Genomic DNA, 13,481 nt, shown 5'->3' with positions numbered 1-13,481 from the left:
AAAAACTTTAAAAAAAAAAAAAAAAAAAAAAAAGATCAGGAACACGACAAGGATGCCCACTCTTGCCACTATTGTTCAACATAGTCCTAGAAGTCCCAGCAACAGCAATCAGACAATCAAAAAGAAATAAAAGGTATTCAAATTGGCAAAGAAGAAGTCAAACTCTCTCTCTTCATAGATAATGTGATACTTTATGTGGAAAACCCAAAAAACTCCACCCCCAAATTACTACAACTCCTACAGCAATTCAGTAATGTGGCAAGATACAAAATCAATGCACAGAAATCAATTGCTTTTCTATACACTAACAATGCAACTGTAGAAAGAGAAAAAAGGAAATTGATTCCATTTACAATAGCACCAAAAACCATATAAGATACCTAGGAATAAACCTAACCAAAGAGGTGAAGGATCTATACTCTAGAAACTACAGAACACTTATGAAAGAATTGAAGAAAACAGAAAAAGATGGAAAAACATTCCATGCTCATGGATTGGAAGAATAAACATTGTTAAAATGTCTATGCTGCCCAGAGCAATCTATACTTTCAACACCATCCTGATCAAAATACCAATGGCATTTTTCAAAGTGCTGGAACAAACAACCCTAAAATTTGTATGGAATCAGAAAAGACCCCGAATCATCAAGGAAATGTTGAAAAAGAAAAACAAAGCTGGGGGCATCACATTACCTAATTTCAAGCTATATTACAAAGCAGTGATCACCAAGACAGCATGGTACTGGCACAAACACAGACACATAGATCAATGGAACAGAATAGAGAGCCCAGATATGGACCTTCAACTCTATAGTCAACTAATCTTTGACAAAGCAGGAAAAAACATGCAATGGAAAAAAGACAGTCTCTTCAATAAATGCTGCTGGGAAAATTGGACAGCTATATACAGAAGAATGAAACTCGGCCATTCTCTTATACCATACACAAAGATAAACTCTAAATGGATGAAAGACCTCAATGTGAGACAGGAATCCATCAAAATCCTAGAGGAGAACATAGGCAGTAACCTCTTTGACATTGGCCACAGCAACTTCTTTCAAGACATGTCTCCAAAAGCAAGGGAACAAAAGTGAAAATGAACTTTTGGGACTTCATCAAAATAAAAAGCTTCTGCACAGCAAAGGAAACAATCAACAAAACAAAGAGGCAATCCACGGAATGGGGGAAGATACTTGTAAATGACACTACAGAGAAAGGGCTGAGATCCAAGATCTATAAAGAACTTCTCAAACTCAACACCCAAAAAACAAATAATCAAGTCAAAAAATGGGCAGAAGACATGAACATACACTTCTCCAAAGAAGACATACAAATGGCTAACAGACACATGAAAAAATGTTCATCATCATTGGCCATCAGGGAAATTCAAATCAAAACCACATTGAGATACCACCTTACACCAGTTAGAATGGCAAAAATTGACAAGGCAAGAAACAACAAATGTTGGAGAAGTTGTGAAGAAAGGGGGAACCCTCTTACACTGTTGGTGGGAATGCAAGTTGGTACAGCCATTTTGGAAAACAGTGTGGAGGTTCCACAAAAAGTTAAAAATAGAGCTACCCTATGACCCAGCAATTGCACTACTGGGTATTTACCCCAAAGACACAGATGTAGTGAAAAGAAGCGGCACATGTACCTCAATGTTCATAGCAGCAATGTCCACAATAGCCAAATTGGAAAGAGCCGAGATGCCCTTCAACAGACAAGTGGATAAAAATGTGGTCCATATATACAATGGAATATTACTCAGCCATGAGAAGGATGAATACCCAACTTTTGTATCAACATGGATGGAACTGGAGGAGATTATGCTAAGTGAAATAAGTCAAGCAGAAAAAGTCAGTTATCATATGGTTTCACTTATTTGTGGAACATAAGTAATAGCATGGAGGACATGAGGAGAAGGAATGAAAAAATGAAGGGGGAGAATTGGAGGGGGAGATGAACCATGAGAGACTTTGGACTCCGGGAAACAAATTGAGGGTTTTAGAGGGGAGGGGGGTAAGGGGATGGATTAGCCCAGTGATGGCTATTAAGGAGGGCACGTACTGCATGGAGCACTGGGTGTTATACACAAACAATGAATCATGGAACACTACATCAAAAACTAATGATGTACTGTATGGTGACTAACATAACATAATAAAAAAATAAAAATAAAGTATCATCTAATCTCTAAAAAAAATTAAAAATAAAAAATAAAACAAATTTTATCAACTATTATGAAATAGATAATGCTTACAACCTGTACATATTTTCCAACATCTGTCTATCAATCATCCAAAAGTCATTTCTAATTGAGACTCACATCAACTTACCTTAAAGCAAACCCAGATTTTTCCTTTTTTTAAGATTTTTTTTTAAGATTTTTTATTTATTTGACAGAGGGAGACAGCGAGAGAAGGAACACAAGCAGGGGGAGTGGGAGAGGGAGAAGCAGGCTTCCCGCAGAGGAGGGAGCCTGATGGGGGGCTCAATCCTAGGATCCTGGGATCATGACCCCAGTCGAAGGCGACACTTAATGACTGAGTCACTCAGGTGCCCCTAAGATTTTATTTATTTATTTGAAAGAGAGAGAGAGCATGAGCTGTGAGAGGGGGAGGGGCAGAGAGAGAGGGAAAAGCAGACTCCCTGCTGAACAGGCAGCCTGACATAGGGCTCGATCCCAGGACCTTGGAATTATGACTTGAGCTGAAGGCAGACACTTAACTGACTGAGCCACCCAGGTGTCCCAGAAACCCAGATTTTTCAATACAATGTCAGAATAAAACTTTGTTTAAATGGTTCCCCAGAACTCAGGAATTTATCACAAGCTATTGCTACTTAAAACATATCTTTGAAATATTTTATATTATTAAAAACTCTATTTTTGTCTACTTAATAATTTTTTAAATGTGTAAAGAGAAATTCTGACTTTCTTAAAAAATTTTTGCCCAAGTTGTATGTGAAAAACAGATGTAGAGAACAACAGTGGCTGCATCCTATTCAAGGTATGTGATATGAATTAGGTTTTTCTCCAGCCACTGATGTAAAATTCAGGAAAATTGATAGGAAAAGCCTTAATTGGACAAAAAACATACTTTAAAAAAAATGGCCATAGTAATAAATGAAATGTCTCTCATTCATTTATGCTTTACCACAAAGAGAAAAGGAGGCCAGGGAATTAGGGTAAATGATGACGTCTTTGTGCGAAAATAATGAGAAAGAATATAAAATATCAGAATGCAGGATAAAAAATTAAAATGGAAGGCTTATTTATTAGTTCTATGTATGTCAAACAGTCCCAAAATCCTGCAATGACAGGACTAAAACTGAAGATGAGCCATAAACAAATCCAGGAAAATGTTATTCCTAACCAGTTTTATTAGTGAATAATAAGGAATATTAGCCTTAGAATAAGCAGTGTTTGCTCATGTTAAAAGTTTATTAGAAAGGAAATAATCACACCATATTTCTTTATCTAAGTTTAAATCTTGCCTTGAACAGATTTTCACAATTTTATACAACCAGTATTTAAAGTTGACTAGTTTAAATTTTTTTAAGGTTTTTAGAGGAGACATTAGATATAGAAAACTTTATAATCGAACATTCAAAATGAAACACAAACAGGAAATCTAGCGGTCTAAACCATGGAGCAACCATCTAGATAATGACAAATGAAGGATTTGTTGGTATTTAACATTACTAGGAATCACAGACTCTTCCCCCATCACTTGTAGGTGCATCGGACAAATATCTCAGAGGACATTCTGACACTGGAGATTGATTTAAGACTATATTTCAGAATGTTCATAGCCTATGACAGTGGCCCTGCATGACAAATTTGGGGATGATTTATTCCTTTATCTAATATGTATTCAACACCTGATATATGCCAGACATATATTTAGGATTCTAAATAAATAAATCATTCCAGAAAGCAATAAGTGTTATAAAGAAAAAAAAGATGGTATGATGTGTTAGAGTGACCTGAAACAGGAGAAGGAGGCCACTTTGGATGTAATTATTTAAGAAGGTATTCTCTGTGTAGGTCATTTTTGAACTGAGATTATGAATGTTGATAAATTAATCATTTGAACCTATAACACTGTTCCAATCAGGTGGAACTGTAAGCTAAGAGGCTGAAGCTGAGAACAAGTAGAAGTCCAAGAGGTAGTGGATATCCTAGCAAGTAGGTGGGATACAACCATAGGGAGGCTAAGGCAGAGAAGCCCAGGGCAGTGGCCAATGGGGAGATTTGCAAGTAGCAGAACTTGTGACAAAGAACAAATGGCTATTAAAAGGTGACTATCAGTCAAGACTTAGCAAAGGACTAGAGGTCAATGCAGAACTAGTAAATGGGAACTCACATCAAAACCAAAGCAGGGACCCAATCCTACAAACCAGAGACATACAGGAGAAGAGGTTAGAGTTTAAAGGCTAGACCCTATTATTATAATAATACTACAGATGGAATGCTACAACAGAGAGAACACTATATCTTGGGCAAGTTTAATTGGAATGGTGCTCAACATTAAGGATCTTCTTCAAATATTGATTGATTGCATAATTTCATCCTCATTATTCCTAGATTGAATGCTACTGGAGGCAGATCTGAGCTGAATAGTAGATTATTAAATCTGGCTAGGGTAGCTGTAAATAAAGGAGACCTAAAACCATCACCTTTCCCCATACACTTTACCAGGGATTCCAGGATCTCAGTTGGAGTGGTGGGGGCAAGGGCACTTTCAGCCTGCCCAATGAGAGGTTTCAAGCTTTCTTTCTATTGACTACATGTTTAATAACATCCTGCTGTATGAATGTCTTTATTTAATTTATGTTTTTATTGAGGTATTATTGACATAACATTATATTAGTTTCAGGCGTACAACACAATGATTTGATATTGTATATATTGTGAAATGATCACTACAGTAAGTCTACTTAACATCTGTCACCATATATAGTTAGAAGATTTTTATGATGAGAACTTTTAAGATCTACACTCATAGCATACAATAGTATGCAATACAGTTTTATTAACTATACATTCCCATGACTTATTTGTTATACAATTGAAAGTTTACACCTTTTGACCCCTTTCACCAATTTCACCCACCTCTCACCCCCCCACCTCTGGCAACTATCAATCTGTTCTCTGTTTCTACAAGCTCAGGAATTTTTGTTTGTTGTTTGTTTAGATTTCACATGTAAGTAAAATCATACAGTATTTGTCTTTATCTGACTTATTTCACTTAGAATAATGCCCTTAAGGTCCATCCATGTTGTCACAGGTGGCAAGATTTCATTCTTTGTTTTATTTGGCTGAGTAATATTCCATTGTGTGTGTGTGTGTATCACATTTTCTTTATCCATTTATCCATTGATGGACATTTAGGTTGTTTCTATATCTTGGCTATTATAAATAATGCTGTAGGGGTGCCTGGCTGGCTCAGTCAGTACAGCATACAACTCTTGATCTCAGTGTCATGAGTTCAAGCCCCCCATTGGGCATGGTGTCTATTGAATAATAAATAAATAAATAAATAAATAAATAAATAAATAAATAGCTGCAATGAACATGGTAGTGCATGTATCTTTTCAAGTTAGTGTCTTCATTTTCCTCTGATAAATGCCCAGAAGTGGAACTGATGGATCATTGGGTAATTCTATTTTTATTTATTTTTTTGAATTTTAATTTTATTTTATGTTATGTAATTCTATTTTTAATTTGTTGGGGTACCTCCATATTGTTTTCCATAGGAGCTGAACCAATTTAAATTTCCACCAAAAATGCACAAGTGTTCCTTTTTCTCCACATCCTTGCTAATACTTGTTACTTCTTATCTTTTTGATAATATCCATTCTAACAGGTGTGATGTAATATCTCATTGTGGTTTTGATTTGCATTTCCCTGATAATAAGTGATGTTAGCACCTTTTCATGTACCTGTTGGCCATCTGTATGTGTTCTTTGGAAAAATGTCTATTAGATCGTTTGTCCATTATTTAATCAGATTTTCTTTTTATTTTTTGCTTTTGAGTTGTATGAGTTTGTTATATATTTTGAATATTAACCCCTGATCAGATATATGATTTGCAAATATTTTCTCCCATTTAATAGATTGCCTTTTCATTTTGTTGATGATTTCCTTTGCTGTGCAGAGCTTTTTAGTTTGATGTAGTCCCAATAGTTTATTTTTGCTTTTGTTGCCTTTGCTTTTGGTATCATCCAAAAAAATCACTTCCAAGATGATGTCAAGGAGCTTACTGCTTATGTTTTTGCAACTTTTTAAATACTACTTTAAAGTTCTATCCTCTATTTTGAATATAAGGAGCTCATTACTCTTAAATTATGTTAATGAATGCCTTTCTTCTTATAAAAATGATATAACTTTTAATGTTTACTAAAACCAGCATATAAAATTTCATCAACAAATAGTACTATTTTTGGATCAAGACTCCATAATCCAGATACACATAGTGAGACCAAAAGTTTTGAGAGTCAAAATTATTCATTAATGGAAAAAGGACCTACTAAGTGCTAGATACAAAGAAAAATTAAACAGTTCCTGACCTTAATGAGATTATCGTCTTTGGGGAGTGGCAAACAAGTATGGATCCAGAGTACCTAACATCTGAACAAATTTCTTGAAGAAAATGATAGGAATAAGTGGATAATTCATTGACATAATTCATATCACACATCTAAATGGGATTAAATACCACCTATATACTCTGATGACTCAAACTTCTGTCTCTAGCTTAGATTTGGTCCCTGAACAGTGCCATATGTCCAGTTGCTAACTTTTACTTCTCCATTTGGATATTTAATAGTCATTTTAAAAGTATAGTCATTTGTAGGAGTTTGATATGGAAATAGAGTTAAGTGTCCAAAGCCAAACTTCTAATATCACATATAAAACTGGCTTCTCAGTTAATGGCAATTCTGACTTTCCAACTACTCTTGCAAAAAGTCTTGGAGATATTGACTCTTAACTATAGAGAACAAACTGATAGTTACAGGAATGGAGGGGGTGGGAGGATGGGTTAAATAGGTGATGGAGATTAAGGAGTATATTTGTTGTGATGAGCACCGGGTATTGTGTGAAAGTGTTGAATCGGTATATTGTATACCTGAAACTAATCCTACACTGCATGTTAACTAACTGGAATTTAAATTAAAACTTCAAAAAATATGGAAAGAACCCAGATGTCCATTAACAGATGAATGGATAAAGAAGATGTGGTATAGGGGTGCCTGGGTGGCTCAGTTGGTTAAGTGTCTACCTTCAGCTCAGGTCATGATCCCAGGATCCTGGGATCTAGCTTCATGTCAGGCTCCTGCTCAACAGGGTGTCTGCTTCCACCCTCTCCCTTTGCCCCCCCCCCATTATCTCTCTTTCACTGTCTCTCTCTCAAATAAATAAAAATCTTTAAAAAAAAAAAAGATGTGGTATAGATATACAATGGAATATTACTCAGCCATCAGAAAGAATGAAATCTTGACATTTACAATGATGTGGATGGAACTAGAGGGTATTATGCTAAATGAAATAAGTCAGAGAAAGACAAATACCATATAATTTCACTCATAAGTGGAATTTAATAAACAAAACAGATGAACATAGGGAAAGGATAGGAAAAATAAAATAGGATAAAAACAGAGAGTGAGGCAAACCATAAGAGACTCTTAATTATAGGAAACAAACAGGGTTGCTGGAGGGGAGGTGGGTGGGTAGATGGGGTAATTGGGTGATGGGCATTAAGGAGGGCACTGGATGTAATGAGCATCAGTGTTATATGTAACTGATGAATCACTAAATTCTACCCCTAAAACTAATAATACACTGTATGTTACCTAAATTGAATTTAAATTTAAAAAAAAAATTTTAACTTTTTGAAAAAAGCCCTGGAGTCATGCTTTACTCCTCTCCATCTTTTATACCCTACATATGAAGTCTCAGCAAATCTTGTGACCCATAACTTTAATTTTTACTCATCAACTTAATCCAACTTTTCACCTAGATTATTTAAAATACTTCATCACTGGTTCCCCTGACCCTACCCATATTTCCCATGTTCTATTTAAAATGCTGTCTCATCCTTGTCCTATGAATTAAATGTGACAGGCACTCAGAATGTAAAGACTGAGAAGCATGTGGGAGGTATTAAATAATCATTTAATGAGTGAGTAATTGAAGGATCATGATGGCAAGGGGTTAGAATAAAAAGGCAATGGATGCCCAAACATGTGTTCAATGAGGATTTGAGGAGGAGTTAGTGAGGGTAAATATTGTGATAGTGGCTGGAGAAGGTTTAAGTTCAAGATAAGGGTAGCATCATGTATGTAAATGGCATTCAGATGAAACCAACACTAAAACAAACTTCCATAATCCCTGGTCTTTGACTCATATCTCTCAGAACTGGTACTTGAGTATCTTGATAATCCCTTGCTTGATTTCCTGGGTTCGTACTCCATAAACAATGGGGTTCAGGGCTGGTGGGATGAGGTGGTGTAAGACATTGAGAAGAATGGGTACCTCTGAAGGCACCTTCTTTCTTGCCTTGTTTGTGAAGATAAATACTAACAGCAATGTATAGAAGAAAAGTATAAGAATGAGATGGGAACCACAAGTACTCAAGGCTTTGGTGGCTGCACCTCCTGACTGCAGATGCATAACAGTCCTCAAGATAAAGCAGTAGGATAACAAGATGAGCACCAGGTCAGAACCCAGTAGACACCAAACACTCACAAACTGGTAGAGCTTATTTAGGTGAATATCCCCACAGGAGAGCTTTGCTACAGAAATGTTGGCACAGATACAGTTCTCCAGCACATTGCTGGCACAGTAGTTGAGCCTGGCAGCCAGAACTGGTGTAGGTAGTGTGGTCAGCAAATTGCGGAAAACAATGAAGATGGCTGCATAAATGACAAATTTTTCAGTGATGATGGATGGGTAGCGTAGAGGATGGCAAATGGCCACATAGCAGTCATACGCCATGACCAGGAAGGTGGAGGACTCCATGGGAAGGAATGTATTAATGATGAACATCTGCAGAAAGCAGCCTGCAAAGCTGATGGTCTTCATGTTGAACCAGAAGATGAGCAGGACCTGCCAGAATCATTATTCTCAAAAACTGCATCCATTCCCACCCTAGGGTACCTAACCTTGGGGAAACCCCCAATGGTTTCAACCATCTATATCCCCAAGCCACAGCACTAAAATCCCAGATCTCAAGTATCTTCTATGTGCATCCCAATTAGAACAAGATTTATACCCTTTTCTCTCCATCTATAGACCATGCCTTTTGTTTAAAAGTATTTATTTCTAGGCTGTCTTCTCTTGGTCAACCTCAAGAGTTCTTACCCAAATTCCAGCTGAACACATCTGTCCACCTAAATGCATCACAAGAACATCAGAACTCAGTAAGTCTAATACTTATATTTGGATACCCTCCAATCTCTCTATACACATAAGAAACCTCTTCCAATTATGATTCTTATCTCAGCATATGATGTAAACATACATCCAGTTACATTTTAGAAAGTAAATTCTAGAGCTCTTGGATGTAAAGGTGGGGTAATTCGAATCAAGAAGAATCTCTCCCTAGAAGTAAAAAGAAGGTCAGAACTTGGCATATCACTGACTCAGACATTGAAAGAGGGCCTGTCAGTTGGGAAAGAATGAAACCTTAAACAAACAAGCAAAAAAAAAGTGGACACTGAGAATGAGAGGGGACATGTGTGGGAGCTGTGATGGACTCAGTGTGATGGTGTGGACAGCTCACTGAAGATTTGCCTTCAGGGGTAGGAGGATTTACAGTAGCAAAACAATACTATTCAGAGAAAGATGACTGAGTGCCTGGAAGTGAATCTAGAGGGGGTCTGACCTTAGGGATGACAGTGAGGCAGAGGATGATATCCAGCATGGAGAGGATGGCAAGCAGGTAGTAGATGGGTTCATGCAGAGATGTCTCCTGCTGGATGGTGAGTAACAACATAAAGTTAGCACCAAGGGCCAAAACCAGGAGGGGAGCCAGGACAAGATAGCCAGTGCTGTGTGTCCTGCATTCCTGGGAAGCAGATCATCAGGAATTCAGTCACCTGAGTGCCTGTGTTGTTGAGAAATAGTACCATGACTTGGCAGGTGGGCCTGAAACTGGCTGGAAGAAAAGACATGAATTCAGGGTTTGACTGCTTCATTAGTAACCTCCTAACTGATGTACCTGCCTCTGTTCTAGGCTGTCAAGTTTCTCTACAGTTCTGCTGACATAAAATCTGTCTACAACTTAAATTGTACAAGTTATTCTTTGTTAAAACAATGTCCTTAGCACTCATAATTTATGAATAAAGAATAACTCCCTTCACAAGTATATTCCAACTCTACACATGGACCCAGCCACTGATAGAACATGCTTTGCACTTTGTCTCACCTGTGTTTTTAACCTGTCATTTCCTTCTCCTAGCATCAACTCTCCTGCCCTCAAATAACTAACTTCTGCTTGTCCCATTCTATCTGGACCAAGAGTTAAGCTCTTAGGAATGTTTTTTCCTGTTACTCTTTCTGGATCCATAGGTAGATGCCTCCTGTTTCCATTGTTTCTCTATGATCCTTAAATATCCTGATCATGCTGTTATTAAAACATTAATAAAACTCTCTTACACAAATGATATTTCCTATTTGTCTCCCAAAAAATCAGTGCTCCATCTGTCAGCAATGGAATCTTGTCTTTGTATTATAGCACAGAGAAAAGCACCTCATGCATCTGCTGACATCATAGGCACTCAATAAGTACAAGTCAGATATATGAAACTGACAGATTGTTGAAAGCATCATAATACCCTTGACTCTTTTAAGTTAGCATCTCCATATCCTGCTGTAATGTGAACCACCAGCAGTCTTGCTTAACACTCACTAAAAAGCTGAACAAAGCAGAATGGGGGAAAAAATTAGTGGTAAAGCCTAGAGGTGAAAATAATAAATACAAAAGATATCTTACTAGCATCTTTCTTGCAAGTATCTTATCTGCATCTGTATTTGGTAAGCAACTTAAAATAATAAAATGAAAAACACTGTATTTCCTGGGTAGAGGAAAAAAATAAGGACATGAGGCTTCTAGAACAAGAGAAGAACTAAAGGAACTAAAGGAATACTGAAATATGCCCCCAGGACAGGATGCTGCACAGACTGGAACTTCAGTTCTCTTCAAGTATCTTCTCGATGACAAAGAATGACAAAGCTACACCCACCTGTCATAATTGACCTAATCACTGACTTAAGCTAACCCTAATCCAAGACTGCCACCTCAGTTCAGCCAGCCCTAGTCTCAGCTCTGCTCAGCTTCAACATCACATTGGCTGCTTCTTACTTATTTGAGCACAATTCTGGCCAATCTCTGGTCTAATCTGAAAGTTATCTTCCTCCCAAGGACACTCTGGGAATTCTATAGGTTCCTTTCTCATGGTTTTATCTCTCTGCCTGTATCTGTGGTTCTTAGCCACCTTTCCTAGGAGGACCAAAGTTCATTAAGGGCAAGAACAAGGTATGCATCATTTTTCTTTGTGGCAGTTGGCATAAATCCAGACACTTAAAATATGCCTCTAATATTCAGAGACAGAGCTGAGCTGACCCACACCCTAATGTGCTCATGCTCTTCTGACATGGGTGATCTTCAGAGTCTTCACATACTAACATCTGAGGGCACAATAACATTCTTCTAAATAAACAGTGAATTAAGTTGAAGACCAAACTCAAAGTATCAGTTGGGAAAGAATGAAACCTTAAACAAACAAACAAAAAAAGTGGACACTGAGAATGAGAGGGGATATGTGTGGGAGCTGTGATGGACTCAGTGTGATGGTGTGGACAGCTCACTGAAGTATCAGTTATGCTTGGCTTTCCAATGTACTGTTCCCAAAAATACTTGCAGAGAAAGTCTGCTCCAAATGGCAGTTTGACCATCCAGCTTTGGTGGAATGGGAAAGATTTATATGGTCTGAAGAGAAACCAGAGTATTGTGACTTTGGCCCCTGGATAACTTTAAGAGGATGTTGTCCCTATAACAGCCACCACTCTCCTGTGGCTGGAAATATGAAGATCTGGTTGGGGCATCCTGCTCCCATGGGTTCCTGCCTCCCTGCAGATGCACACACATTTCTAATGTTAAAAAGAGATTTCTGTATTTATACTCACAGGAAGTGAAAGCAGTGATTAGCTCATAGTTTCTTAGGAGGTGTCTGAGAGTTACATAAACTGAGATGTAACAGAAAGGAATATCACTCAGGGAATTGGAAGATGTAGTTAAAAGACCCTTTAGGAAGACAAATGTCAACAGACTTATGAAATGACTTCATCTTATATATTAACTGCATTCTAGAAAAATAGTTCTTAAAATAAGTACTTTATGATGACTTATTTCATCATTAATTTATATTAAGTTTTAGAAATATCTTCACACAGGGTAAATATGTCACTTAAAGGAAAACAACGAGGTGGAATCCTGAACACTCCAAACAGTATATTTAAATAGACTGCAGTAAGTCAAGAATATCAGTTTTTATTCCAGGATTATCAACAAAATAACACCGAAAAAGACTGCATAAAAATTTCATTAATCCAAAATAAGACAAGAAAGTAGAAGAAGGAAATTAAAATGTGAGGTAATATACAAATAATAAGATGGTAGCTATAGGGGTGCCTGGCTGGCTCAGTCATTAAGTATCTGCCTTCAGCTCAGGTCATTATCCCAGGGTCCTGGGATCAAGCCCCACATTGGGCTCCCTGCTCCAAGGGAAGCGTGTTTCTCCCTCTCCCGTTCCCCCCGCTTGTGTTCCCTCTCTCGCTGTCTCTCTCTCTCTCTGTCAAAATAAATAAATAAAATCTTTAAGAAAAAAAAAAAAAAGATGGTAGCTACAAAGCAATCAGCAATTCTATTTATGTAAATAGACCAAGTATTCCAAGGAAAGGACTAATGCATTGAATATATTCATGTCACTTACAAAAGACACATTTTAAATATAAACACTCAGAATGAAAACAAAAGAATGGGAAAAACATATCATTAAAATACCAATCAGGAGAATGTCAGTAGCTATACTAATCTGATTAATGCAAACATAAAAGCTGGACGCATTACCAGAGATAATGAAGGACATCTTATAATGATGAAGTGATTATAATGATGAATTAGAAAATGTAGGCAAGATGGCGGAGGAGTAGGAGACCTGGATTTCGTCTCCTCTCAGGAATTCAGTTGGATAGGGATCAAACCATTCTGAACACCTACAAACTCAACAGGAGATCGAAGAAAAGAAGAGCAACAACTCTCTCATCAGAAAAGCGACCACTTTCTGGAAGGTAGGACATGCGGAGAAGTGAATCCGAGGCGATATTCGGGAGGATAGACGGCGGGGGAGGGGCCTCCGGCGGCCACTTCTGGCAAGTGATAGAACCACGGAGCACAAAATCGGAACTTTTAA

General features: G+C 37.5%; 1 protein-coding gene across 1 annotated transcript; it reads right to left on the bottom strand.

The window, feature by feature from the left end:
* Positions 1-8,418: 8,418 nt before the first annotated feature.
* LOC110576502 (olfactory receptor 56A4-like) lies at positions 8,419-10,139 on the bottom strand. The gene is given in 3 exon segments (XM_021685690.1): positions 8,419-9,114; positions 9,893-10,034; positions 10,036-10,139. Coding segments are annotated over 3 exon segments (942 nt in total).
* Positions 10,140-13,481: the final 3,342 nt, after the last annotated feature.

This window comes from Neomonachus schauinslandi, chromosome 11, assembly GCF_002201575.2.
Source record: "Neomonachus schauinslandi chromosome 11, ASM220157v2, whole genome shotgun sequence".
NCBI classification, from domain to species: domain Eukaryota; kingdom Metazoa; phylum Chordata; class Mammalia; order Carnivora; family Phocidae; genus Neomonachus; species Neomonachus schauinslandi.
Note: the sequence above shows the minus strand (reverse complement) of the source record. Positions and strands in the feature narration are given on the sequence as shown.